At 51.6% G+C, this 25855-nt stretch overlaps 2 protein-coding genes across 2 annotated transcripts in view; one reads left to right on the top strand and one right to left on the bottom strand.

Moving 5' to 3' along the window:
• Positions 1-203: 203 nt before the first annotated feature.
• Positions 204-13430, bottom strand: LOC131570258 (zinc finger protein 239-like). Its single transcript, XM_058822619.1, has 2 exons — positions 13307-13430; positions 204-1992 (listed from the first exon to the last, which is right to left on the bottom strand). Exon 2 carries the CDS (start codon positions 1979-1981, stop codon positions 818-820), a length of 1164 nt encoding a protein of 387 aa, XP_058678602.1. The 5' UTR covers positions 1982-1992; positions 13307-13430; the 3' UTR covers positions 204-817.
• Positions 13431-15326: 1896 nt separating this feature from the next.
• LOC131570264 (class I histocompatibility antigen, F10 alpha chain-like) overlaps positions 15327-25855 on the top strand; it is a 190620-nt gene continuing 180091 nt past the window's right edge. The window contains 1 exon segment of the mRNA XM_058822626.1: positions 15327-15424. Within this exon segment, the coding sequence (XP_058678609.1) occupies positions 15349-15424 (76 nt within the window). The 5' untranslated portion in view covers positions 15327-15348.

Below are 25855 nucleotides of genomic sequence, written 5' to 3'. Positions count from 1 at the left end.
GCCATGTCCCCACATGTCGCTGGCCATGTTCCACCATGTCCTCACCAATGGCTGTCTCCCCACCATGTTTCCATCCCTGTCATTGTTCCCCACATCTCCATCCATGCCCGTGTCCCCATTCCCATCCATGACCATATGTCCCCATGTTGCTCTCCATGTCTGTATCCTACCATGACCACATGCATATCTTAGTTCAATGTCTTTATTTTTACTCCAATATCAGATCTTTTAAAAGGATGAAGAGAAATGAAAAGAAAATCAAGGCCAAAAGAAAAGGACTTCCATGTCTATGCTGGCAGAGGACCTGTGTGCTTGGTGAGAGGGAAGAACTTTTTTTGGTGGAGTTTCTACCCCACTGTCTCAAAAATCTTGGTCTTTTCTCCACTTTTTCACCATTTGTCTGCCAAAGGCACCTTTGGGCAATAGGAAATCAAAATCGTGGCATCCCTGAAACTGGGAAAGACCTCCAAGACCATTCAGTATTCCTTGATGCCACCAGAAGATAGGATTGAATGCAAAAGATTTTATGGGGGTGAAAGTCAACAAATCCACTCTCCCCAAGGAATTCCCATTGTTGGTCTGTGTCTCAATGGATGTTCCTGCCCCCGTATACATCCATGTGCCCACGGGAAGCCAGGAAGATGTGGAGCCACCCAGCTAGGTGTCTTCTCAACACAGATCACCAGGACCATGGATCATCAGGGCTCTGCCCAATGAGGGTCACTGGGGACCACCCAATGTGGATCCTTCCTTGGGGGATGGAGTTGGAGGAGTGCATGAAGCTCTTCCTGAACTTGGGGTATTCACAGGGCTTCCCTCAGTGGCGCCTCCGTTGGTGTTTGGTCAAGACTGAGCTCGTGGAGAAGCTCTTCCCACACTCAGGACATTTGTAGGGCCTCTCCCCCGTGTGGATGCGCCGGTGAATGGTGAGTTTGGAGTTTTGCTTGAAGCCCTTCCCACAGTCAGGGCAGCGGAAGGGCCTCTCGTCTGTGTGACTCCGCTCATGTACAAGGAGATCGGAGCTCCTGTGAAACCTCTTCCCACATTGGGGACACTTGTAGGGCTTCTCCCCAGAGTGAATGCTCTGCTGGTGTTTTCTCAGGTCAGTGTGCCACCCATAGCTCTTCCCACATTCCAAGCAGGTGTAGGGCCGTTCCCCCGTGTGGATCACCTGGTGCCGAATCAGGGCCGAGCTTCCTCTGAAGCTCCTCCCACATTCCCCACACTTGTAGGGCTTTTCCCCAGTGTGGATCTTCTGGTGTTCCGTCAGCTGGCATTTCATGCTGAAGCTCTTCCCACACTCCCCACACTCATAGGGCTTTTCCCCAGTGTGGATCCTCTTGTGTTTCTTCAGGCCAGAGCTCTGGCTGAAGCTCTTCCCACATTCGCCACACTCATAGGGCTTTCCTCCTGTGTGGATCCTCTGGTGTTGCATCAGGTGGCCCTTCTGGCTGAAGCTCATCCCACATTCCCCACACTCATAGGGCTTTTCCCCAGTGTGGATCATCTGGTGTTGCTTCAGTTGGCCCCTCTGCCTGAAGCTCTTCCCACATTCCCCACATTCAAAGGGCTTTTCCCCAGTGTGGATCCTCTGGTGTTGGATCAGGACGGAGCTCTGGCTGAACCTCTTCCCACACTCCTCACACTCATAGGGTCTCTTCCCAGTGTGGATCACCAGGTGCTGCCTCAGGCTGGAGCTCCAGCTGAAACGCTTCCCACATTCCTCACACTCGTAGGGCTGTTCCCCAGTGTGGATCACCTGGTGCTCAGTCAGGTCTAAGCTCCGACTAAAACCCTTCCCGCATTCCAAGCACTTGTGTGGCTTCTCTCTGCCATGGGGCTTCTCCACCAGCTCTGAGTTCTGGCTGGATCTTCGGCCGCCTTCCTTGCTCAGGGGGGCTCTTTCCTCCCCGCAGCTCCCTGGGCTGGGTTTGCTGCCCCTCCTTGTGCGGAATCTCCAGGGCTTTTCCTCATCCTCCATCCACACACGCCCTAGGAATGAAAAATCCTGGTATGGGTAAAAAACAAAATGAGAGCATCTTGGACTGCGAGTTCCTCCTTGCCCAAGTTTATTTCAGGAAGTCATTGGGCATGTTGTGTCTGTAAGAACCTCCAAAACACCAAGATTCAGCACAAAAATTCTCCCAACACCAAGACACAGATCAAAAACTCCCAAAACATCATGATTCACCAAAACTCCCCTCCAAAATATAAAGATTCACACACCAAAATACCCAAGGCAACAACATTTAGCTCAATAAAGCTCAGAAACACCAAGATACAGCACTGTGAAAATCATGGATTCCCCTTCCCTGGTCACCTGCTGCATGGTAGGAGAGAGTGCTACCGGGGCTGGGCGGGAAACTTCAGATACAGGGAGAAGTGGAACCTTGGTGCCTCCTGTTTCTGCTCCTCCTACGCATCCAGTCTCCTTGCTCTTGCTCACACTCCTCTTCCTCCTGCTATTCCTTCTTCTCCTGCACAATCCCACCTTCTCCTCCCTCATGCATCGTTTGACCCTTTTGTTCCTCAATTCTGCTTCTCCTTCCCTTCTCCTCCTGCCCCAGGCCCAGCACCCACTGCCGGCTCCCTCTTCCCCCAAAACCCACAGCATCCCACGGCAGGGGCAGGGATGGAGCTGGGGCAGGTCGGGCTGGGGCAGCGCTGGGCTCTCGGCCGCTCCCGCCCACACTGGGTCCCCACTGCAGCCGCTCCCGCCGGGACAGCGCGGGGGGGCCCGGCCTTGGCGCTGCCCCACTCCCACCTCCCCAAATTCCCCTCGAGGGGGGCGCCGATGGGGAACACTGGGAGCTGCGGGTCTGCCTGGCAACTACTGAGTCATCAATGCCGTGTGCGCTGATTGGCTGAGCACTGCCTGAGGGTGGAGCTGCAGCAAGGAGGGACACCCTGCTTCAGGGGGGGATGTCCCACAAACGGGGGACCCCCATGAAAGGAAGAAGAGGAAAGTGTCTTTACAAACAGATGCTGTGAATCTGCTCAGAGATAGAGCCAGGGACTTGTACATAAGGAAGTAACAGGAGAAGCCATCAGTTTCAGAAAATGTTATTAATTGATGACACAGACTGCTGCCCAGCCAAGGTCCTGCTAAATTCATTAACTTCAAGAAGAACAAAGACTTCACAGAGCCATAGATATCATTTGCTATACAAAACTGGGGAGCATGTAAAGGGAGGGTACATAGTAGGTGGATTGGAGAGTCTGTACCTCTCAAGTACTTCAGCCAATAGGGGAAGGGAAAGGGTGATGTGCCCAGGGGAATTAGGATGAAAAGGAGGCTGGGTCAACAACTGGAGAAACTCCGTGGGAAATGTCTTATGGCTCTCCCTATTTTGAGGAATGAAATTGCTTCTACACGACTCCTCTGTCTGCTTTGTGGACAGAAACCTCTGGTGATGTCCATTTTTCCACACACCTTGGGACACCGGAATTCCTTCCACCATCCGGGGCAGCGGGCAGTGAGTGCAGCTGAAGGTGCCTCCCCAGTTTGGGTGATCTTGGGTGACTCCCTTGGGGGGCGGCAGCACCGGGGAATGATTGGGTGCCCGAGAGTGACCAGGAGACAAACGAGTGACACATCAGGGGGGGCTCTGAAGAGTCAGCAGGGAGAGAGCACTGAAAATCTCATCAGGGAGTGCGCTGGGATCTTTGGGGAGTGAACATGTCAGGGCACCCACGGAGGGTAGAAAAGAGAAAGCCGGGAAGGGGTTCCCACCAAAATATCTCTGGAAGGTCTCTTGGGAGAATGTTGAGGGAGTTTGCACATTCTCCCACAAGTAATTAAGGACTTGGACACCCAGGGGGGCAATAAGGGAAAGTCAGAAGTGATATGGACAACAGGGGATGGATGGTGTTGGTGTGCTGCAAAGGGATTCGCTGAAGGACAGTGTGCAGGAATATGGTTAAGGCAAGAAGCAGCAGGAGGAATTTATGTGGTAAGAAAAAGAAAAGAGAAGGAAGAGAAAAATACTGAGGATTGGGATGTTTTTCAGCAGGGTCTTATCCTCAACCTTTGTCAGCTGATCATTTGTATCCCCGGTGTCCAGGACAGGAAATCAAGGAGGTCAGGGTTTCAGGGGGTTTCTCTGTGAGGGGCAGCGGCAGCACCGGGCGCAGAGCTGCGGCACCGGGAGCACGGGCTGGGGGCCTGTGGGGAGCTGCGGGGCCGGGCCAGGGCTGTGGGGCAGCCGGGGCTCAGCGCCGGGCGCTGCCTGACCCCACCAGCCCCGGGCAGGGCCGGCAGCGGCCCCCGGCCCCCAGGAGGCTGCGGGACGCCCCGGCCGCTGCCCGGCCCCGTGGAGCTGCCGGCCCTGCCCGCCGGGGGCGCCTTCGGACACTGCGGCAGGACAGGGAGCGGCTCTGGGCTACGGGCTGGGGAGGGCACCCTGAGCACAGGGAGGAGGAGCAAGGAACACCCGGGAAAGGCGGATTGTACATGGAAGGATCAGGATTTTCTTTTAAGGATTTAGGTTGGGTCATTGGAGAAATGAATTTGCAGAAAACAGCACAGCTGTGAGAAGGTTAGAGTTAGGGTTGAGCTGCTGATGAGAGCTGATTGCTGGGTGCTTGGGACCTCTGGTTTTTTTGGGAGTTTTCCCAGGGGCAGGAGGAGGAGGAAGGGGGCGGAGATGCCGGAGGAGGTAGGGGGGTAGGGGGTAGGGGCTGGGCGCAGTTGCTGGCCCTCTCTCAGTTTTTTGTCCCTCTCCCAGGTTTTTGGAAGAGGACAATTGGAGCTGCTGCCCTTAGGCTGCTCTTTCCACTGCTGCTGACCGCGCCCGTGTGAAAAATGCGTATGATTGGCTTTTCGCAAATATTAAAATGAGTATTATATGTTATGTTAGGAAGTTATGTTGTATTAATTTTTTAAGGTAGTGTGTTAAATGTAGTTTTAGGTTATAACATAATGTCAAAATAGAAACTATGTATGTGGAATATTTTTTAAAGAAAGGAAGGAGATACTCGCATAAGATAGCAGCCACAGGACACCTAAATCTTTCAGAGAAAAAGGATTTATTGCTCCATTATCAGAAGAAACTAACTTTTTCCTGCCTTGCTCATCCCTGAAGATGCCATCAGGACTAAGAGGAAGAAGTTGACACTGACCAGACAGAATCCTTTATTTGAATGGAATTTATGTATCATGTTTGAGATGCATGAATATGCAATGAGCTATGGTTTTTCAGGGTTAATCCTCTGTTAACGTGTGTCCATTTTTGGGCTTATTTTGCCCAGAAAGAGGTACCTGGACTGTCCGTAACTGTTTTCATTGTCTTGTATTGTCCTAAATCCTAATAGCCTAAATTTTTATTAGTCTAATTGTATTACTATTTTTATAACTATTTTATTACTATTAAACTTATAAAGTTTTAAAAACCAGTGATAGGCGTTTTTCACAATTTGGTAGCAGAGGATGGTTACTAACACCTCGCTGCCGGTGCTTTAGGAGAGTCAGAGTGGGGAAGGCGCGCCCGGCCCCATTGGCAGCCTCGCTCTGTCTCCCCTGGGGTGACCGACAGACGCAGGTTATGGTGGACAAAAGGAGACAATAAAACAAAGAGAAGGGAAAAGGCTCCCTACAACCGCGGTAATTGGCCCCCTAAGAGTAGTAATGTGCACAAAGAACCCGGGAAGGAAAAGGGATTGGTAAGTATTTCTCAGGGGGGCAGGTACAGGGGGATGAATGTGTGTGAATGAGAGGAGGGCTGGTTGTCCCAGACCTGCCAAGTGAGTGCTGGAGTCTCCCACGCTGCGTTTCCGACTTCCCGCGGTAAGTGGCCAGGAGAGAGACGGTAAGTGGCCAGGAGAGAGACGAAGTGAATGTTAACAGGAGTGAGAGAATCCCCCGGGGTAACTGGGACTGGGTCCCAGAGAGGGGCTGGACTCCACGGAGGAAGGGAGCAGAGGAGTTTCCGAGCCCAATCCACTGGGAAATGGGACAAAAGGGGCCCCTAAAAACCTGCTGGGTTGAGGGACAAGAGTGCCCAAGAGCATCCAGAATTAAAACCTGCTGGGATGAGGGATTAATATTCCAAGAGCATTCAGAGTTAAGCAAAATTCAGCTGGATTGAGGATATGCTCAAGAGCATCTGGGGTTGGACAGCACAGCTGGGTTGAGGGATATCCAAGAGCACCAGAACTGGCCAGAAACACCTAAACTTGTAATAGGTGACGTGAAAGTAAAAGGTACCTTATTGTTGTCTTGTTGTGTGTGAGAGTGAGTCACACACAAAATCAGCCTCAGCTTCCTGGGCGGGTGGGAAGGGGGGGCTGTGGAAAGAGGAGTGAGTGACCCACAAATGAGCCATTGTTCTCCTGGGCGTGTGGGGGCTGTGGCATAAGGTACAGGTGACCTGCAAACGGGCCATTGTCCCCAGGGCGTGTGAGGGGGCCTTGGCTAAGGAGTGTGAGTGACACACAAATCAGCCTCACAGGTGAACGGCACCGGAGGCAGCAGAGTCAGGGCCCTTCCAGGAGGCCCGGAGATACTGAGACCCAGAGGCCACCCCAAGGTGAGGGGGGCCACAGGGACCCGCGATTCTCTGTCAACAGGGATCCACTCTGTGTCCTGAGGGTGGGAAAGAATGTGTGGAAGTGAGTGAGAAATAAAAGTGAGTGAATGTAGACGAATTAAAGTATAGGTAATGTATATTCTGTATTTTAAGCTTCACTATATCTCTTTGGAGGGAGGTGTATTGAGAGTAGTGTGAGAAAAAGGTTTTTTGTTTTTGTGTGTGTAGTTGAAAGAAAAGTGGTATTTAGGTTGTTAGTGAAAGTGAAAAACAGAGGCAGAAGATGAATAGATAAGATCTTGTTGAAAAATTAGACAGAAAACCAGTAAGTTGGATACAGGGAAAAAGAAAAAGAAAAAAAAAGAGGGAATAAAGGTGTACTAGCAGAGATACCCCAAAATAGTCCTTTGGGAGTTATGTTACCTAACAGAGATACAACTCCTTGCAAAAGGAGAAAATACAGGGTATGTAGTAGTTGATGGGAAAAACATGCAAACTATAGACAAAGGGAAATTAATCTTAAACTAGTAAGCTCAAACTTGTGAATTATATACTTTAAAAAGAGCACTAGAATATTTAACACAAAAAAAAGAACTATATATACTGATTCAAGGTATGCCGCTAGAGTAGTACATACCTTTAAAAAATTTGGAAAGAAAGAAGATTACTTAATTCAAGAAGAAAAGGATTAGTACATGAGGAACTTACTTTAGAGGTTTTAGAGGCATTACAATTACCTAAAAGAGATAGTTATAGTACATATTAAGGAACCCCAAAAGGGAAAGACTCCAGAAATAAGAGGAAATACTTTGGCAGATCACGAAGGTAAGGATGCAGCAGAAAATGGAGCTGAAAGAGTTATGTTAATATTAATATTAACTCCAAACGAGGAAAATTGGAAATTCCAAAGTTTAGGGAAGCCGAGAAAAAAGAATTGGAAGTGAACAAGATAAACCAGGGAAATGGAAACTTCTTAATGGAAGACAATTACTTAATAAAATGTGCTTACTAGGAAAATATTAGAAGACATGCATCAGAAAACCCACTGGGGTACTCAAGCTTTGTGTGATCATTTTTTAAGGAACTATGGGTGTACTGGGATTTTTGGAGTAGCAAATCAAATAACTGAAAGATGCTTAATTTGTCAAAGGATAAATAAAAAGGTGATGAGAAAAACATTAGGAGGTCGTGAGTTAGCTCATCGACCATTTCAAAGTATCCAAGCAGAAGTTTAGATTTGTTCGGCTCTGGATTTATTTGTAAAAAACACCCGTGTAATCTAGAAGAAAGACAATATGCCATATGTTAGACAGGAGATTTTAGGAGAATAAAAATCTTTAAAGCATCACAAACACCCAAGAAAAAACTAGAAAAGAAAAAGCGGAAATGAAAGGGAGGGGAACAAGAGGAAAAATCAGAAAGAGAGTGGGATCCTCTGCAGGTCTTGCCCCCTCCGTTTGCGGCCCAGGCGCCTGTCCCGGGTCCCGGCTCGCTGCCCGCCTCAGCTCCGCCTGCCCCGGTTTCCATCCCAGGTGCGGCCTCACTGCCCAGGGCAGCTCCACCTGCCCCGGCGCTGTCGCTCAATTTGTGTGCCCTGCTCCCACTGCCTGGCCCGCGGCCGCTCTGCCGGCCGTGCTGGGGAAGATGGGGGTTGCTCTGTCCTGCCGCCTGCTTCGAGGTCACCGCGCCCACCGCACCCGGGGGGGTCCCAGCCATCCCATCCCCGGCTGCCCTGCCCGTGCCACCTGCGCTGGGCACCGCCGCTGCTGCCGGGCTCTCCCACCTGCCTTTGCTCTGCCGGCAGCTGCCGGATCAGCCGCCATCAGCCATGTGGGGGCTACCCACGCTCCGCCTCGGACTCCACGGGAAGATCCCCCTCTGGCGATTCCGGCAGCAGACCCTGCCCACACTCCCACCGAGCCTCGGCGGGATATCCTCCCCTGACACCGTCCTGATCTGAGTTACGGCCCCTTGGTAACCACAGCTCCGGCTGTTCAGGGAAACTCTGTCTCTCTCTAGAGGAAGCACCTTATCAAAACACTAGGAGCTCAGTTAAAAGGCAGCCCTCTCTAAATTCTTTCTCAAAAAGAATTTGGGAGAAAGGCTAGAGAAGGTAAAAAAGTGAAAGAGTTAGATGAAGGGATTGCTCTATTTCCGTTCAGAGAGGTTCCCATGGGAGGGATGCGCTGCCCCGCCCCGCGGGAGCCACCAGCGCCCCTGCCGGCCGTGCCCGGAACTGCACCCAAGGGGAAAGCGCCGCAGCCCAAAGGCCGGGACTGGGTCCGGGCTCTCTTTGCTGTCAGTGCCGCAGCTGTTGGTGGTTGTTTGCTTTATTGTACACACTAGTAAAGAACTGGTATTCCTATTCCCATATCTTTGCCTGAGAGCCCCTTGATTTCACTATTCTAAAAATTAAGAGGGAGGGGGTTCATATTCTCCATTCCAAGAGAGGCTTTTTCTGCCTTCCCGGGCAGACACCTCTCTTGTAAAGCAAGACAAGCACCCACAGGCACTGAGGGGGGCTGCAGGAGGGGCACAAGAAGGCCCTGCAGCACTTGGGCACAAAGGCACAGCAGGTGAATGCAAGAAGGGAGCAGCAAAAGGCCAAGCTGAAGGCAAAGGCCAGGGCACAGCTCCTACAGCCCCTGAGGGATCAACCCCAGGGCCCAAGGGGGCCCCAGCACCCAGGGCACGGGCTCGGCCACAAGCACCTGGCAGAGGCATTGCCCTCCTCGGCAGGGGAGAGCCCACCCAAACAGCCCCTGGCAAGGAACCAGGGCTCCAGCTGCAGGGCACAAGGACACTGCAAGCACAGACAGCAGCACCCTCAGGACCAGCAAGTCCACCCCTTGATGGACATGGATTGGCAGGGCTGTCACAGCTCCCATCACACCAGGGACCCTCCACACTGCAGCCCTTGAGAACATTCAGGGTGGGTCTGCATCGAGAGGAGGCATTTCCTGATGGACACAGGGGCCTCTCAATCCACTCTGAATCTTAGACCTAAAGGGGAAAACAGTAAAGGAATATTTTAATTTTTAAGGGAATGAGTGGGAAAGATGAGCAGGTATGATTTGTTCAACCACTATTAGAAGCTGGGGGGGATAGGTTTGAAATAAATCAATTTCTTTTTCTTCCTCCTGTGATTGTAATTAAGTAGGAAGGAATTTGAGAGCTGGATTTTAATACTGTAAAAGGGGATACAGAGGCTAGTTCTGTTCTACCTTTGTGCCAAAATCTGACAAGGCCTATGCTGAATTGAACCCAGAAGTGTGGGCAGCCCCAGAAAAATACAGACAATTTGATATGGAGCCTCCCCAAATGACTTTGAAGCAACCAGGACAAAAAGTGTCTAAAATCAATACCCTGTTCCAAGAGAGGGAAGGAAGGGCTCATAGACTGGTACTGAGTCCCTGTTAAAGGCAGGGCTTTTGGAGCCAGGGATCTCTCCCTACAACACTCCTATCCTGCCAGTCAACAAACTGGATGGATGGACACAAGGAGGAATCACAGAATTTTCAAGTGTTAAAATGAAGATTAACTGAGGATGCTGCCCTGGGCCTTCCAGACAGGGAAAAAGAACTTGCATTATAGGTGGATGTTAAACAGAGTATTGCCAAAGGAATTCTTGTGTTAAAATGTTTAACCCAGTGGCCAGAGTGGCCTCAATGTCTGCAGAATTGTGCAGCCACAGCTTCCACAGGAACTGAGAGCTGAAAACTGATGGCAACAGGAACTCTTATTGTTCAAGTCTGGCATCAAGGTAAAGCTTTGACAACCAGAAGAGCCTCTAAATGGATGAGCAGGGCTCGGTTATTACAGTATGAAACTTGTTCAGTGGCACAGGAGGATTTAGAACTGAGGACAGGGCAAGGGTTTAACCCAGCCTCCTGTTTGAACAGCCTGGAGAGGGGCTGGCAAGGAACCCAGGACTGCACTCAAGGGACAGAGCTCCAGACCCAGGCTGGGACAGATTGATGATGGGACATTCCCGGGCCTGAGGGAGAAAATGTGTTTGTGGATGGCTCTGCAAGGGCAGCAGAAGGGAAAAGAGCTACAAGACAGGCTGTTATTAAGGAAGGGGAATCAGACACAGCGCAGGTCACCACCACATGCTCAGCTCAACCCGTGGAGCTGTGCGTGCTTGTGAGAGCCTGGCACTGAAATGCCCTGAGCAGGAAGGCTTCAATATCTTCTGCTGACACCATGGCACCTAACAGGGGGGCAAAAGCAATTCTCACTGCTTCAGCAACCACTGGATCACTTATTAACTCATTTTTACAACAAATAATTCAAAGGTAATGGGTTGTGGAAGCAATAGATTCAGATGGGGAACTCATTTTACAGGAAAGATCCTTCAGGGGATTATGGCAACTTCAGGAATACAATGGGACCTCCATAACTCCTGGCAGCCCCAGAGCTTGGGTTGGATAGAAATAATGAATGGGGAAATAAAGAAGAACTTTTGGAAGCTGGTGATAAAAAACAAGATGCCATGGGTACAGCTTTTGCCATTGGCTCTGGCAAGAATAAGAGCCAGTCCCAGGCCAGATATTCAATTATCTACCTTGCAATTCATGTCTGGAATTCCTTACCCTGGTAATTCTCCACCTAGAGCAGGGTGGAGATGAGGGATGTACATTTAAGGCAGTCTGTGGCCAGAATCCTGTCTCCTGTGAAATCTCTCCCACAGGAAGCTGGGCTGGCACAGAGCCTGCCCTGGCACTTTGCTGCTGCCAACACCCAGCCAGGACATCGGCTCCTGCCCAAGGAGTGCAAAGCAGCACCACTGGTGGCCAAGGGGCCCATGCCAAGTGTCCCTGAGGCCAGAAACAGCCGCCAGCACAGCTCAACACGGGGGGACCCCTCAGCCTGGCCTCAAGGGCTCTGAAGCCCCGGAGATTTGCACTTCCCGCCCGCAGCAGGAGGATGGGAGGCCGCCCCTGAGCCTGCCCTGAAGGCAACGCAGCAGCAGCCAGGGCTCCACAGCGGGCCAAGCCCCTGCGCCTGCCCACAGATCCTCGCCTGGAATCCTCTGCAATCCTGGCCACCCTCCTCTGCCACCTCCAGCCACTGGGGCCAAGCCTTGCTGCCACTGCTGCAGCTTCAGCGCTGGCTGGGCCTGCACTGCCACAGCTGCTGGGGAACACCACGGCACAATTCCACTCTGGGGCTCACTTTCACTGAAACACTGGGCTGGCTGGAATAAAAATTACACCATGAGCATCTTTTTTCAAAATAATCCTACTTTTATATTGTCAGTTAGGTTTGGGCCAGGGGTGTGAGAATCAATTTTTATTCTTAGCAGAAGTAGATAAAATCTTTTTGGAGTCTTCTTGTGCGTGTGTTTGCGTGGCTGTTGGAGATTGCAAAATTTTGGTCTGGGTTTTCTGGTGCTTACCTTCAGGCTGCATTTTGCAAAACTAGAAGAGCTTTAATGGTGACCCTTTAACTCATAAACAGTTAATAGAACACTCTTCAAATCCCCCCGCCCAAATTAAAAATACCTCAAAACCTGGGTTGGGGGGGGGGAGGGGCACATGTGACTCACCAGATGGCTTCCCTGGAAGAGAAGCTTCATTCCAGGCATCCTGGAGAGGAGCTTTAGAAATGCAAATGAACACTGCTGGGGCAAGGTGTGGACAATGCACCTGGGTCTCTTGCCCGGGGCTGCCCTTCAAGCAAGCTCTGCCTGCTTGCACTGATGGAATTTGTACAACTAAAGGCAGAGCCCAGGGGGAGGATATCTGACCCTGCAACAGAAACGGGTTAAACTGCAAAGGGAAACTGCGAAAGCAGAAGGTTGCGAAAACTTCATTAAAATAAGTGGGGGGGAATCATCCCTCTGCCCACTCCAATATGTGCCGTCACTGTCTATGTTATGTAGGGTACATTAGAGCATTGAGATGTTCTTGCTAGCACAAGTTCAGGGAAATCAGTTCGGAATCAAAGTATTTGATGATTCAATTAGAGAAAAGTGGTCAACTGATGCAGTCTTGGCTGAAGGGAGCGCCCAAAAATGGGGAAAAGATGAACGGCCAGCAGAACAAATCCTACAACACCATGGACCAGCCCCTGGGAACCCGAACCAATTCATATCAGGAGCCACAGAACCCATTTCTCATTTCAATGGCATCATTAGATTACAGGCTGTCCTTGCAATAATAACCAAGCAGACAGCTCCAGCTCCTGACCTTCCTGCTGACCAACCCACTGAAACGAGGAACACAACATTTCACCATGGGATGGGATGGGATCAGATTAGCTGTAAGCAGAAAAAGGAGGAGTTGCTGGAATGAGGGAAAGCCCTAACTTCTATAAGAATTAATAATTAAAAGGGAGGGAAATCTTAAGTATCGGGAAATCTGAACCTCTCAAGTACCTCAGACAATAGGGAAAGAGAGAAGGGAAATGCGGACGGGAAACTGGGATAAAAAGGGAGGCTGCGTCCTCCAAAACTTGGAGAGACCCCAGGGCAATGCCCCATGGCCTCTCCCCTTTATTCGAATAAAGTAAAAGGACTCTTATGTCTCCTTTTCGGACATAAGCCTCTGAGGTTTGTGGATTAATTCTCCTGACAAGTGCGTTGTGCCCGTCACCAGTGACTGAACTGTCCCCACGCTTACCCAGACCCCCGAGCCTTTCCTTACGCGCTCTGTTCCCTGCCCAGGGACAGGAGTGAAGTGACAGAGAGGTTTTGGCCTCTCTGCAGCATCCCCTGCTCCGGCCTGGGCTCCTGCCGGGGCTGCAGGCCGGTCCCGGCTCCGTCCCGCACTCACCCCAGCTCCCAGCGCCCTCAGGTCCCGGTCACGCCGAGCTCCCGGCGGTTCGGGGCAGCAGCAGCGGCTCCTTGGCCTCCTGCCCGGGCCGGGCCCAGCGCCGGGGCCGCTCCTCAGCCGCGGCTGCCGGGAAATGCCGGAGTGCGGGGAAAGGGAGGCGGGGCCGTGCCGTGTGCAGAGCCCGCCCCTCGCTACGATTGGCTGATTCTGCCAATCAGTCACTCCCTGAGCTCACGCGTTGATTGGTGAGACCGGGGCCAAGCACGGCCTCCGGTGCCGCCCTGAGGGCGGCCCTGGATTGGCGGAGCCGCCATTACCGGAGCGTCCGTGCGGGCCCGGGAGCGGCGGCAGCTGCTGGTGCCCGGTGAGGCGGCGGCGGAGCTCGGAGGCAGCCCCAGCGCAGCCTCCGAGCGCGGGGCAGCCACCTCTGTCCCAGCCACAGGAACCGGGCCGAGCCAGCGCTGCTCCGGCAGCGGCTCCTGCCGAGGCAGCGGCCGCAAGGAGACCGCGGGCAGCCGCTCCCGCAGCGCCCTAAGGCCAGCGGCAACACGGGCCGGACACGGCACAACGAACCCGCCTGAGCCCCCTGCCGCCCCCGAGGCCCGCAGCCAGCCCCGAGCCCCCGCACAACCCAGCGCGGCTCCCACCTGCGCTGCGGCCGCCTCCGAGCTCCGCCGCCACCTCACCTGTGGGGTCCCGGTCACTCCCAGTATATTCCAACTCGCAGTAGGGTCCCAGAGGCTCCCAGTCATGCCCTGTATGGTTCCTTTCACTCTCAGTCCCTCTCAGTAAGAGCCCAGTGTGGCCCCAGTCACTTCCAGTATGAACCCAGTCACACCTTACACCATTGCCCCTGCTGTGGTCCCAGTTGCTCCTAGTATAAGTCCAGTCACCTCCAGTATGATCCCAGTTACTCCCAGGCACTCCCAGTACTATGCCAGTCACTCCAAGTGTGACCCCATCAGTCCCAGTATAATCCCAGTATGACCCCAGCATGGGCCAGCTGCTCCCAGTATGATCCCAGTTGGTCCCTGCATTATTCCAGTTTCTCCTCTTTACACCTACTACAGATCTGATCACTCCCAGTAAGATTCCAGTCAGTCCCAAGATGATCCAAACCAGTCCCAGTCCCTCCCAGTATATCTCAATTGTCTCCTGCATGTTCCCAGTTGCTCCCAGTTGCCCTCAGTGTGGCGCCAGCATAAGCCAGTATGATCCCTGGTGTCCCAATTCTGCTTCCAGTGAGTTCTTTTCCCAGTCTGTACCAGTCCATCCCAGTCCCCCCCCAGCAGCTGCTGCCGTTTCCCACATCCTCCTCCCTCCCCCCCTATTCCCGGGCACTGGGACCCCCCTGCACCCCCTTATCCTGCACCAACACCCCCCTGCACCCCCTTATCCTGCACCAACACCTCCCTGCACCCCCTTTCCCGGGTATCCTCCTCTCCCGGCCCTGGATCCCCCGTTTCCGTCACCCCGGGGACCCCCGGGTTCCCATTCCCGGCCAGCCCGGGGCACCTCAGCCCCAGCCTCCCTTTGCTGGGAAACCCAGCCTGGGCACGGGGCTCTGCGGCCGCTCTGGGATTTGTGATCCCCCAAAGGAAAGGGAGAGACCAGGAGAGGGAGAGAGAGAAGGAGATTGGGAATCAGCAGCAGAGGGAGAGAGAAGGAGATTGGGAATCAGGGGTCGGGTCCCAGCGCCCAGCCCTGCTCCGCCGGGGGTGGGACCCGCACCCGCAGGAAAAATTGGCCCCGCTGCTCGCGGTGCTTGCCCGGCTTTGGGCCGAGCCCAGCGGGGTCCGGGCAGAGTTTGAGCGCAGGGCCGGGAGTTCAGCACAGCCCGGCCCGGGGGTCCCGCAGGGCGCGGCCCTGGAGGGTCCCAGACGGATCCCGAGGGATCCAGAGGGGGCCAGGAGGGGATCCAGGTGAATTCCCTGGAATTCGCCCTTTTCCCCTCCCCCTTTTCCCCTCCCCCCGCGCTCCTCGGGCACTTTCGCTTTCGCGTCTCTCCAGCTCTGCCACAGCCGCGATCGGGGACGGCTGCGATGGCTCCAGCGCTGGGGCTGGGGGTGCTCTGGGGGCTTCTGGGGCTCCTGGGGAACCCGGGGGGCGCGACCAAAGGTGAGTGGGACCCCCCGAAACCGGGACCCCCCTGAAAAGCAGTTCCCGGGCACCGGGACCTTACGGAACTTCCATTTCCGAGCACCGGGAACCCCCTAAACCTCCATTGTCGGGCAGGGGAACGCCTCTGAACCCCTATTTTGTGACCCCTTCTCAATCCCCTTCCCCAGCACTGGGACACCCCTGTACCCTCTTATTTGGTCCCAGGACCCTTCATAACCCCCATATCTGGTCACCGGCACCCTCGGAATCGCAATTTCCGGGCACGGGAACCCCCTGAACCCCCATTCCCGGGCAGGGGCACCCAGCATAACCCCCATTTTGGTTCCTGTGATCCCCCTCACTCCCCTTCCCCAGCACCAGGACCCCCTGAACCCCCATTTCTGGTCACCGGCGCCCCAGTAAGCGCAATTTCCGGGCACTGGGAGCCCCTTGAATCCCGAGTTCCGGGAAGGAAACTCCCCCTGAACCCGCATTCTCCGGCACGGGAAGCCTCCCTGAACCCCCATTTTTGGTCCCTGGAACCCTCCTGCCCCTCCTAATCCGGGACTGGGATCCTCCCGCAACCCCATCAGTTGCTCTGGGACCCCCTGCACCCCATTCCCGGCCATCCCGCCCTTCCCAGACCCCAGTCCCCCCCTTTTCCTCGGCTTTTGGATCCCCAGATCTCCCAAATTTCTGCGTCCCCCCAGTTCTCCATTACCGGCGCTTCCTGGAAGGGGTTCCAGGGGTCCCAGAGGGTCCTCCGGGGTCCCAGGGGGTCTCAGCGAGGATCCAGTGGGATCCAGATGAATTCGCTGGAATTCCCCTGGAATCTCCCCTTGGGAGACTTTTCCGTCTCCCAAACTGCGTCCCCGGGATCCGCCCGCTTCTCCCAGCCCCAGACCCCCCTTCCTGTGACCCAGGGACCCCTTGAACCCCCATTCCTGCCTTTCCCAGCTCCCAGACCCCACTGCCCTCAACACCGGGGATCCCTGGACCCCCTTTGGTGGGCACAGTGGCCCCCTGGATCCCCCATCCCGCCTCTCCCAGTCCCTTCCTTGAACCTTGGACCCTTCCCGGCTCTCCTGGTTCTGCTTCCCGACCTTTGGACGCCCCCAGACCCCCCAATCTCTGCGTCCCCCCAGTTCTCCACCCCCTGCGCGTCCTGCGGGGGCTTCTCAGGATGTCTGGGAGGGTACCTGGGGTGATTCTGTGCCCCAGGACCACCTGAATTTTGAGTTCTGGGCACTGGGACCCCCCTGTACCCCCCTTATCCAATCCCCCTGCACCCCCTTCCCTATCCATCCCACCTTCCCCAGACCCCTCTTTTTTTTGTCTCTGAGGCACCCTGGACACCCATTCCTGCTTTTTTTAGCCCCCAGCTCCTCTTTTCCTCTGCATCAAGGACTCCTGAGCCTCCCATTCCCAGGTCTCCGCACCTTGTGTTCCCTTTCCTCAGCACTGGGGACCCCTGGACCCCCTTTCCTGGGCACAGGGATCCCCTGGGACCCCCATCCCACTTTCCCAGTCCCTGCCCCCCCCTCCCTCCCCTTCCATAACCCTGGAACCCCCCGAGCCCCCATTCCTGGACACCAGGACTCCCTGCAGGCCCTTTCCTGTCCATCCCACCTCTCCCACCCTGCACACCCTTTCCTTGGCCCCAGGATCCCCAGACCCTTTCCCAGCTCTCCCAGTTCTCCTTTCATTGTTCCATGGTCCCCTCAACCCCCCCAAATCTCCGTGTCCCCCCAGTTCTCCACTCACTGCATTACCTGAAAGTGGCGGTGTCAGAGCCCAGCCTGGGGGCCCCCCAGTTCATGTCCATTGGGTTTGTGGATGGGATCCCCTTCGTGCGCTATGACAACGAGCGGGGCCGGGTGGAGCCACTGACGCAGTGGATAAAGGATGGAGTCGATCCAGAATATTGGGATAGGGAGACCCAGAAGCTTGTGGGACACCAGCACACATTTGTCAAGGACCTGGAGACACTGCGGGAGCGGTACAACCAGAGCGGGGGTGAGTGGGGGGATCTGTGGGGCTGGAATGGGAACTGTAGGCCTGGGATGGGGATCCATGGGGCTGGGATGGGGATCCCTGGGGCTGGGGTAGGATCTATAGGTAGCGGAGGTGGATTCACAGGGCTCCAAGGAGGTGAAATGGGAATTCATTAGGCTGGTATGGGATATCTTGTGATCTGTGTGTTGGGATAAGATCTGTGGGGTTGAGTTGGGGTCCATGGGGTTGGGATGTGGATCCATGGGACTCCAAGGGGCTGGGATGAGGCTCTGTGGGTCTCCCTCAGACTCTGGTGCTCCATGGGGCTGAAATGGGTCTCTGTGGGGCTGGGACACAATTCCATGGGTCTCTGTGGGTACAATTCCTTCAGGTCTCCACACGAGATTGCGAGTTTCTGGCTGTGAGCTCCTGTCCGATGGGAGCGTCCGTGGATCCCACCTGGATGGCTACGATGGGCGGGATTTCATCTCCTTTGACCTGGAATCTGGGAAATTAGTGGCGGCTGACAGCGGTGCTGAGATCACCAGGAGATTCTGGGAACAGGATGGGACCGTGGCTGAGTATTGGACGAATTACCTGAAGCACATCTGCCCAGAATGGCTCCAGAAATACATCAGATATGGGCAGAAGGAGCTGGAGCGCAAAGGTGGGAGGAGAATTCCTGTGGGGATTTGGAATTTGGGAATGGAGGACTTGAGAACATGTCAATTTCTACGGGAATTCCATTGGTAGATCTCATCTCCATCCCATTCCCATGGAATTTTATCGCCAGATTTCACTCCCATCCCATTCCCATGGAATTCCATGGTCAGATCTCCCCTCCATCCCTTCCAGGGGGAATTCCATGGTCAGATCTCCCCTCCATCCCATTCCAGTGGGAATTCCATGGTCAGATCTCACCCTAGACCCATTCCAGTGGGAATTCCATGGATGTCTATCACCATTATCCCATTCCAGAGCCCCCTGATGTCCACGTGTCCGGAAGAGAGGAACACAGGACGCTGATCCTGTCCTGCCACGCGTACGGATTCTACCCCAACACCATCGCAGTCAGCTGGATGAAGGGGGGTGAAACCTTGGATCAGGAGACGCAGTGGGGCGGGATCGTTCCCAACAGCGACGGCACCTTCCACACCTGGGCCAGGATCGAGGCGCTGCCGGAGGAGCGGGAGCAGTACCGGTGCAGGGTGGAGCATCCTGGAATGCCAGAGCCTGGGATCTTCGCTTGGGGTGAGGCTGGGAATGTGGGGATTGGGAATTTGGAATTCCCAAATGGGGATTCCCCTCACCCTCCTCACTATCCCGTGTTTCCCAGAGCCGACATCTGGCGGGAATCTCACCGTGGTGGTCGCTGTGTCCGTCATCGCTGCCATCCTCATCCTCGTCCTCATCGTCCTCATTGGATTCGGCGTCTGGAAGCTCCAATCCGGTAACACACGGGATGGGGGTCGGGAGGGGACACGGATCCACCCGGCACCGTTCTGGGAATCCTGTGCCACCAACGCTGATCCCACTTTGTTTCCACAGGGAGGAGGGACAGGAATGGATACAACCCGGCAGCTGGTGAGTTCCAGTGGTGGATCCAGCTCTGGATCCCCTCTGTCCGGATCCCAGGCTGGATCCTGGGGTTAATCCCACTATGTGATCTGTGCTGGAATCTCATGGATCTTCTCTTTCCGCAGGAAAAGACATGGGAATGAACGGCTCCACTGCAGGTACAGCATGGGATCAGGGTGGGATTCCAGAAGGAGATTGAGGCAAGATGGACAGACTGGCATCGGGAAGGGATTCTGCATCAGGGCAGAGGTCTAGAGTGGGATCAGGTGGAATTGTAGAGTGGGATTGGGGCTGCATTCTGGAGTGGGATCATGAGGGATGGATGAAGCAGGATTGGTGTGGAAGGGATGGAGTGGAATCAGGGCCATATTCCAGACAAGAATCAGGTGGGATGGAATGGAACAGGATCAGGCTGGGGTTCCAGAAAAGGATTGGGGCAGGATGGATGGGGTGGAATGGGGTGGGATGGATGGAGCAAGATTGCAGCAGGCTTGGGGTGGGGTCACGTGGGATTCTGGAGCAGGTCCTGCTCTCCATGGGCTCCAGCCAGGCCAACCTGTGGAATGGGGACAGGGACAGGGTGACACTATGACTCTCTCTCATCCTGGCAGGAATCGCCGCCTGAGCAATCCATAGAGTTGGATCTGGCCCCTTCCCTCTTCCCTGGAAAGGTGAGAGCTGCCACCAGAGCTCATCCCACTGCTCCCACCCACCCCACAGCTCTTGCTAACAGATCCATTTCCCATTTTCCAATGTTTTAAAGGCAAGAACCACAAATATTCTCAATGCTTTGCTTCTGGTGTGAAACTATCCTGCTTTGGGCAATAAATCTGGGTTCCCTCCTCCAGTGTCTGGCAGTTCATCTGTGGGAGCCAGGAATGGGAATGGGGTCACTGGAGCAGGGATGGGGACACCAGGAGCAGGATGGGAACACCAGGAGCAGGATGGGAACACCAGGGGCAGGATGGGGGCTTGTCAGCCACACCTGGCTGTTGGAATCCATATGGTTAGAGGATTTTTAAGAAATGGTTAAAAGAAGTATATAGGCCTCAGACTGAAGTTTTGTTAGCATTGCAAATACAGCAGAAAAGTTTCCCATGCAAGCAGAAAAGTTTCCTAAGCAGTAGACGTGACAAACTACAGTAGGTCTCTGGGAATTGGTTTTAGGATGGCAACAAGGTTATTTAATGTATATCTTTAGAAGGTTAGCATGAATAGAACTCTGTTCTTTGTCTCTTATGAACTAGTCTTTGTTTTAGCTACGATTACGTATGTTTTATAAGATTGGATAGAATGCTTGTCAATATGTGTTTTCTGTGTCTGATTGGCTGAATTCTAGTCTGAGATGATTTTATGTATTGCTGTATGAGCCCTGTTGGAGGAGACATTTTTTGGTGTGGATCAGTGAGCTGTCATGTCTCCATTTTGTATTTTGAGACTGATGTGCTGGAAATAAAAGAAAAAATCTCTTCACTGGTCTGGTTACAATGTTATCCATATTTGGATATTTTGCCGCAGCCTAGTGGGTTCCTTTTTTAAGGCGTGGGTTCCTGACACCATTGGACTTATACCTGTCCCGTCCCCCGCACTGGCTGTTGGGATTTTAGCTGACTAGAGATTGGAAAAGTACAAGGCCGTAGCTAATTCCAAGTCTTGCACCTGCCATGGGGAGCAGCCGCGGCAGGCAGCTCGCCTGAGGTGGCAGCAGCGGCTCCAAGCGACGGCGGGCACAGGCGGCAGCGGCAGGGGAATCGGAGCCCCGCCACACGGAGAGCGACCCGCGCCGCAGTGGATGCTGTGCTGGGTCCGGCGCACGCAGTGATTCAGCCTACACGTCTCCCAAAACAAGAAGCCCAGCGCGGGGGGGTCGCCCCGCTCCGACACAAGCGGCGTGGGACCAGAGCGCTTTTCCAGCGCGAGCGCTTCTCCCTTCGCCCCGCGGCCGGCGGGGGCCTTAATTTCGACTTGGCAACCTAAATAGACTGTACCTTAACAGACTGCAAGCATAGCTGCGCGGCTCAGCCGGTGCTGCCATGGACAGTGTCTCCAGTGCACAAAACTCGGTGCCGCCGGCCGGCGCTCGGCAACAGAGACAACTGGAGAGTCTGCATGAGCCCAGCCTTCCAGCGCACGAAGCAGTTAAGAGACCAGTGATGATAAATAAGCAACGCAAAGGAGCATTACTATCAAGACGCTCCTCACCTAAGTTCAAAAGACCTTTTGTTCTTCCTGGCAGAAACTGTGAAAGCGAAATCAGCGTGGTGAATGTGTTGGGCCAAATTTTGGCCGATTTGGTTTAGCATCCATTATGCTGCCTTAAAATCACCTGTATTAACATAGACTTTAAACATCAGAAGCCCAGATAACTCAGTAGGTGGGACATCAAACTCTGAAATTGTATTTTGAAAAATTTAAAAATGTTAAAGATGCGTTAAAGCAATTGTATAAGTAAGATATAATAAGTGTGGTTTTTGTATTCTTTGCGCCTTGCTTAGATGTGGTAGATGTAAAAAGCAAGCACTGAATTCAAAAGAATTTTTCCACAGGTATACCTTGAACAAACTCCTTATGTTTAGGTGCATTCAAGTGTAAAAATGCTGAAGCAAACACGCAAAGAAAGTTGTTTTAGCTTAGTATTTTAGAGTTAGGCCTGTAAGTAAGTTATAGTAAATTCTATATTCTTTTCTATTTCTATAGTAAGTTCTATCCGTTGCTAAATAGTTTAAGTTAAATTGTCTATTAAGTGTCATTAAGTGTTAAATACTGTTAAAGTTAAGTAGTATTTTTAAGTTTCATTTCTGTTAAGTTCAAGTGTTATTAAGTTTAGGTGAAGTTAGATTCTGTTACATTTAAATTACATTAGGTTTATGTTATGTAGAATTTAAAGTCGGTTGAGTTCTGTTAAGGTTAAGTTCTGTTAAATTTAAGTGATTTTACATGTAAGTTCTGTTGATTTGAAAATCTGTTGAGTTTAATTTCTGTTAAGTTTAAGTAAAGATAAGTTTAAGTGATGTTAAGTTCTGTTAAGTTTAAATATTTTAAGTTTAAGTGTTTTAAGTTTAAGTGTCATTAGGTTTAAGTGACATTAGATAGATTTATGCTAGACGTTTATTTTATGACTTGTGTGCAGGGTGTTGTCATGAACATCAGAGAAACCCTAGTTAGAAGAGACAATCAGAGGCATTTGTGAGTAGAGCCATTCCTGTTTGAAGTATATCTGCTGTTTGAGAATGAAAAGCAAACTTACCAGACAATCGACGCAGATGAAACCTGCGCACATGTTACTCCTTTAGCTTATTTTTGTAGGTTGTATTAGCACACCTGAGTTTTATTTGAGCCTTGTAGCAGCATAGAATCCTTTTTGTATCTGTCGTATGGCCTATTCTATAAATAGTGATAGTCTTTTCGGTTTGTTTCCCTGGCTTAGATCCCTTGTAAGAGAGAAACCTTTCTAGTTGAGAATACTGCTTGTAATGTAATAGTTGTTGGAATTGCCTATTCTTGTATTGCAAAGAGAGTGATGCAGTTAGCCCATAGAACTTGGCTTGTTCCAAAAGAAAATGGGGGAAATGTTGAGGTTTTAGCTGACTAGAGATTGCAAAAGTACAAGGCCGTAGCTAATTCCAAGTCCTGCATCCGTGTTCTGGGGTGATGTTGTGATGATAGTGATAGATGGAGCTTTAAGTGACTAAAGTGAAAAAGGGGAATCCTACAGCTCTGTAATATAGGGCCTGGATTCAGTGGTCCAGTGTGGGGATGTGATGAAGTCACGATGGGTATTGCTTGTAAATTTTGGGGGAACAGATGGAAATTTTGTAGGAATAATGTATGATGTGTTGTAGTATGTTGATGATATGGGGATAAGGGGTGGAATGTCCTGGGGTGACGTTATGATGCTTGTATCCCCATTCATATGTTCTGTACCTTTAAGACTGGCTCTGAAGAGTGGAAGTTTTGTTTGGGTTTCTCTTATCAGGGACACAGAGACAGGCAGTACATAGGGCTGTTTTTCGCTTCTTGCTTTCAGCTTGCTGTTTTGCTGGCTCTCTTTTCTGCTCTCACTTCTGCTCTGCTTTGGCCTCTGCTTATTAGCTAGTTCTAGCTAAACAGTCCAAATTCCTTCCTGGACTGTTTTTCCTCTCCTGTTTCTGTGACCATCTCGAACCTGCTCCGGACTGGGACCTGGGAACACCGAGGGTTTGCACCTTGTGGCTGCAGCAGCTGCCCCAGAGCTGGAGGGACTGAGAACAGAGCAACAATCCCCAAAAGAGACTTTCTGATTTTGTCACCTTTTTCAGAGTGGTGTCATCGGGTATTGTTCATTTTGTGTGCTGGGGGGTGCTGTGTCTGTCAAATAAACAGGTTCCTTCCACTTCTCTCCAAGGAATTCTTCCTGAACCTGAAGGTTGGGGGGAGGGGCCATGTGGGTTTTGCTTTCTGGAGGGGTCCCCTTTGGAGATTCTCTACCAAATTTGCCCTAAACCAGGACATAATATTGACACCCATCCTGGGGGCTCGAGAGAGTGGAAAAACCCTGTTTTGACTGCATTTTGGTTGCTATTCCTCTGTGTTCATTTAAATCAGCTAATAGCCATGCTTTTTGAATTCATAATGTCTATTGGGGTGAAGATTTGCATGCATTTCTGGTCCCTAGGGTTTTATGAGATTTTAATACCTCTCTGGTCCCTAGGTTTATTTTCTTATCCAGAAATAGCTTTAGTATTGTCCCTAATACGTAGTTTTTACATCAGAGGGGCAGTGACAAGAATAGCTATCCTGATGGGCTTGGTGGCAATGATTTGCAAGAAGTTTATAAACCTGCTGGGGTCTGCTCCAGGTATGAATGGTTCATGGCTATGGTTATGCATCCAGTTTGTTAGAGGAGGAGCAGGAGGGAATGAGGTTTTTCAGCCTCTGCTTTCCTTCTTCTCCTATGAATCTGTTGCATCACTAGTGAAGGATGTTCAGTTTCCCCTCAATGTTAAAGAAACCATCTTCCTGGTATTCAATCTGGTAACCTTCCTCTATACAGCCTGCTGCTTCTCTAGAATGAGGGCTGAGATTTCTAGATGGGCTGATGAGACCCCTGACTCAGGAGTAGACCCCAGTGTGGAAAATCCTAAGTGGTGTGGGAAATGGGAGGATATGGGCCAAATCCTGAAGGAATTCTCTGACCCTATAGTCTGGGATTTTCCCCATGAACAAATTCAGAACCCAGCTGAGGTGGAGAAATATCTGAAAGAGAAGTACCAGGATGAGCCTAAGGAGAGGAAGGTCATTGCAGTGAGCTGGGCCCTGGCATATGCTTATTGCACACTGCTAGATACTGTCGTGTCGACGTAAGGAGACCCAGACATCAATTTGATCATCACAGGCCCAATTTTATTGATCAGTACGGCGGGTTAAATACAGTTCATAATGAGCTTCATACATATTGCAAAAGTTGAGCTCAGGATTGGTCAGTTACATATCAGCACCTACGCCTACTTCTGCATTCCTATGGTTCTACTTTTGATACTTTTCACATATTCTCAGGATATATTCAGGACTAATCTCTACTCCCTTTCCTCATGTTGCAGCAAGGTCACTGCTGACCTTTCCTTTTAGCTTGCTGACTGCTGGCTTTTGTCCTTCAGCTTAACCAGCGGCATTATTTCAGCGTGGCCTTTCTCAGCTAACCAATTATTAATAATACTCTCCACATTTCCCCCGTTTTCTTCTTGCGCAAGGAGATTAGTTTGCCATGTTTTTGCTATTGTACGGCTGACCATGTTTTGAATACAGTTAAAGATACAAGGCAAAATAAGCAAAAACAGTAAGATTACACCCAGCAGGCCTATAGCATAGATCACAATGTTCCTCAGCCACGGTCCAAGTCCTAAGCCTTTAAGCCATTCGTCAATTCCTAAACCGTCTTCTTCCTTAAGTTTGTGAAATCCCTGTTGTAATTCTTTTATCTTAGTGTGAATGGACACCGAATGATCAGACAGATTCATGCAACACATTCCCTCAAACTCTTCACATCCATGCCCTTGTGCTAAGAGCAAAAAATCTACAGCAGCTCTATTCTGCAAAACAGCATGGTTAACACTTTGCACATCTGCAGTTAACATGTCTAGAATTTGTGATGTCTTGTTCAGCTCATCCCTTGCCCAGCATCCTAATTGTTTTGCTAAATTCATGGCTTTATTGGCAGATCCTCCTGGCAAGATAGTTGAAACCACCACCTCTTTGAATGTGCCCCAAAACCGTGGATCTCCTATCTTGCTGCAGTCTAAGTCATGTATGCTACGTTTTTTCCTGTTTGAATTTTGACTCAGCTGCATTAGCAAGGACACATTAGGGTGAAACAGTGACAATTTTCCCAAAAAACAGGGTCCACCCTGTGGTTTAGCTGGTATACCATTCCATGCCCTGTCTCCACAAATCAAAAATATTCCTGTGGGTAATTTCATTGGTGCTGTGATATTTGTGCTGTTACATTGACTGTAATGCTGTGGAGAGAATTCACTCACATTCAGGGATGAATCTAGGGTGGCCGATGTTTCTTTCGGTTGGTTTAAATTCTGAGCACCCGAAAGTCTGAAGCTAAACCATCCGCCAACTGTAGTTTTAGATACGCTGGCATTTGTACTTCCAAAAAGATCTAATTCCTCAGGAGGAGAATGCAAAGAGGTGTTAAGTGATTGGATTAGTAAGCATTGACGATAGCCATCACTCTGACCTGCAGTATACCCTTGTTGCACTGGCAATGTGATGTTTGACATGTTAGACATACATAAGGTTTGATTGTTTATCCAACTGCAAAATTCTCCAGGAGACCACAGCGGAAGTCCCACCAGGCATGTTCGAAATGGGTTAGTGACTCTTCCAAGA

Source organism: Ammospiza caudacuta, chromosome 33 (assembly GCF_027887145.1).
Source record: "Ammospiza caudacuta isolate bAmmCau1 chromosome 33, bAmmCau1.pri, whole genome shotgun sequence".
Classification (NCBI taxonomy): Eukaryota; Metazoa; Chordata; class Aves; order Passeriformes; family Passerellidae; genus Ammospiza; species Ammospiza caudacuta.
Note: the sequence above shows the minus strand (reverse complement) of the source record. Positions and strands in the feature narration are given on the sequence as shown.

Bases quoted from the DNA above. Each gene is read 5' to 3' on its own strand.
- LOC131570258 (XM_058822619.1), bottom strand. From the start codon at position 1,981: ATGGAGGATGAGGAAAAGCCCTGGAGATTCCGCACAAGGAGGGGCAGC.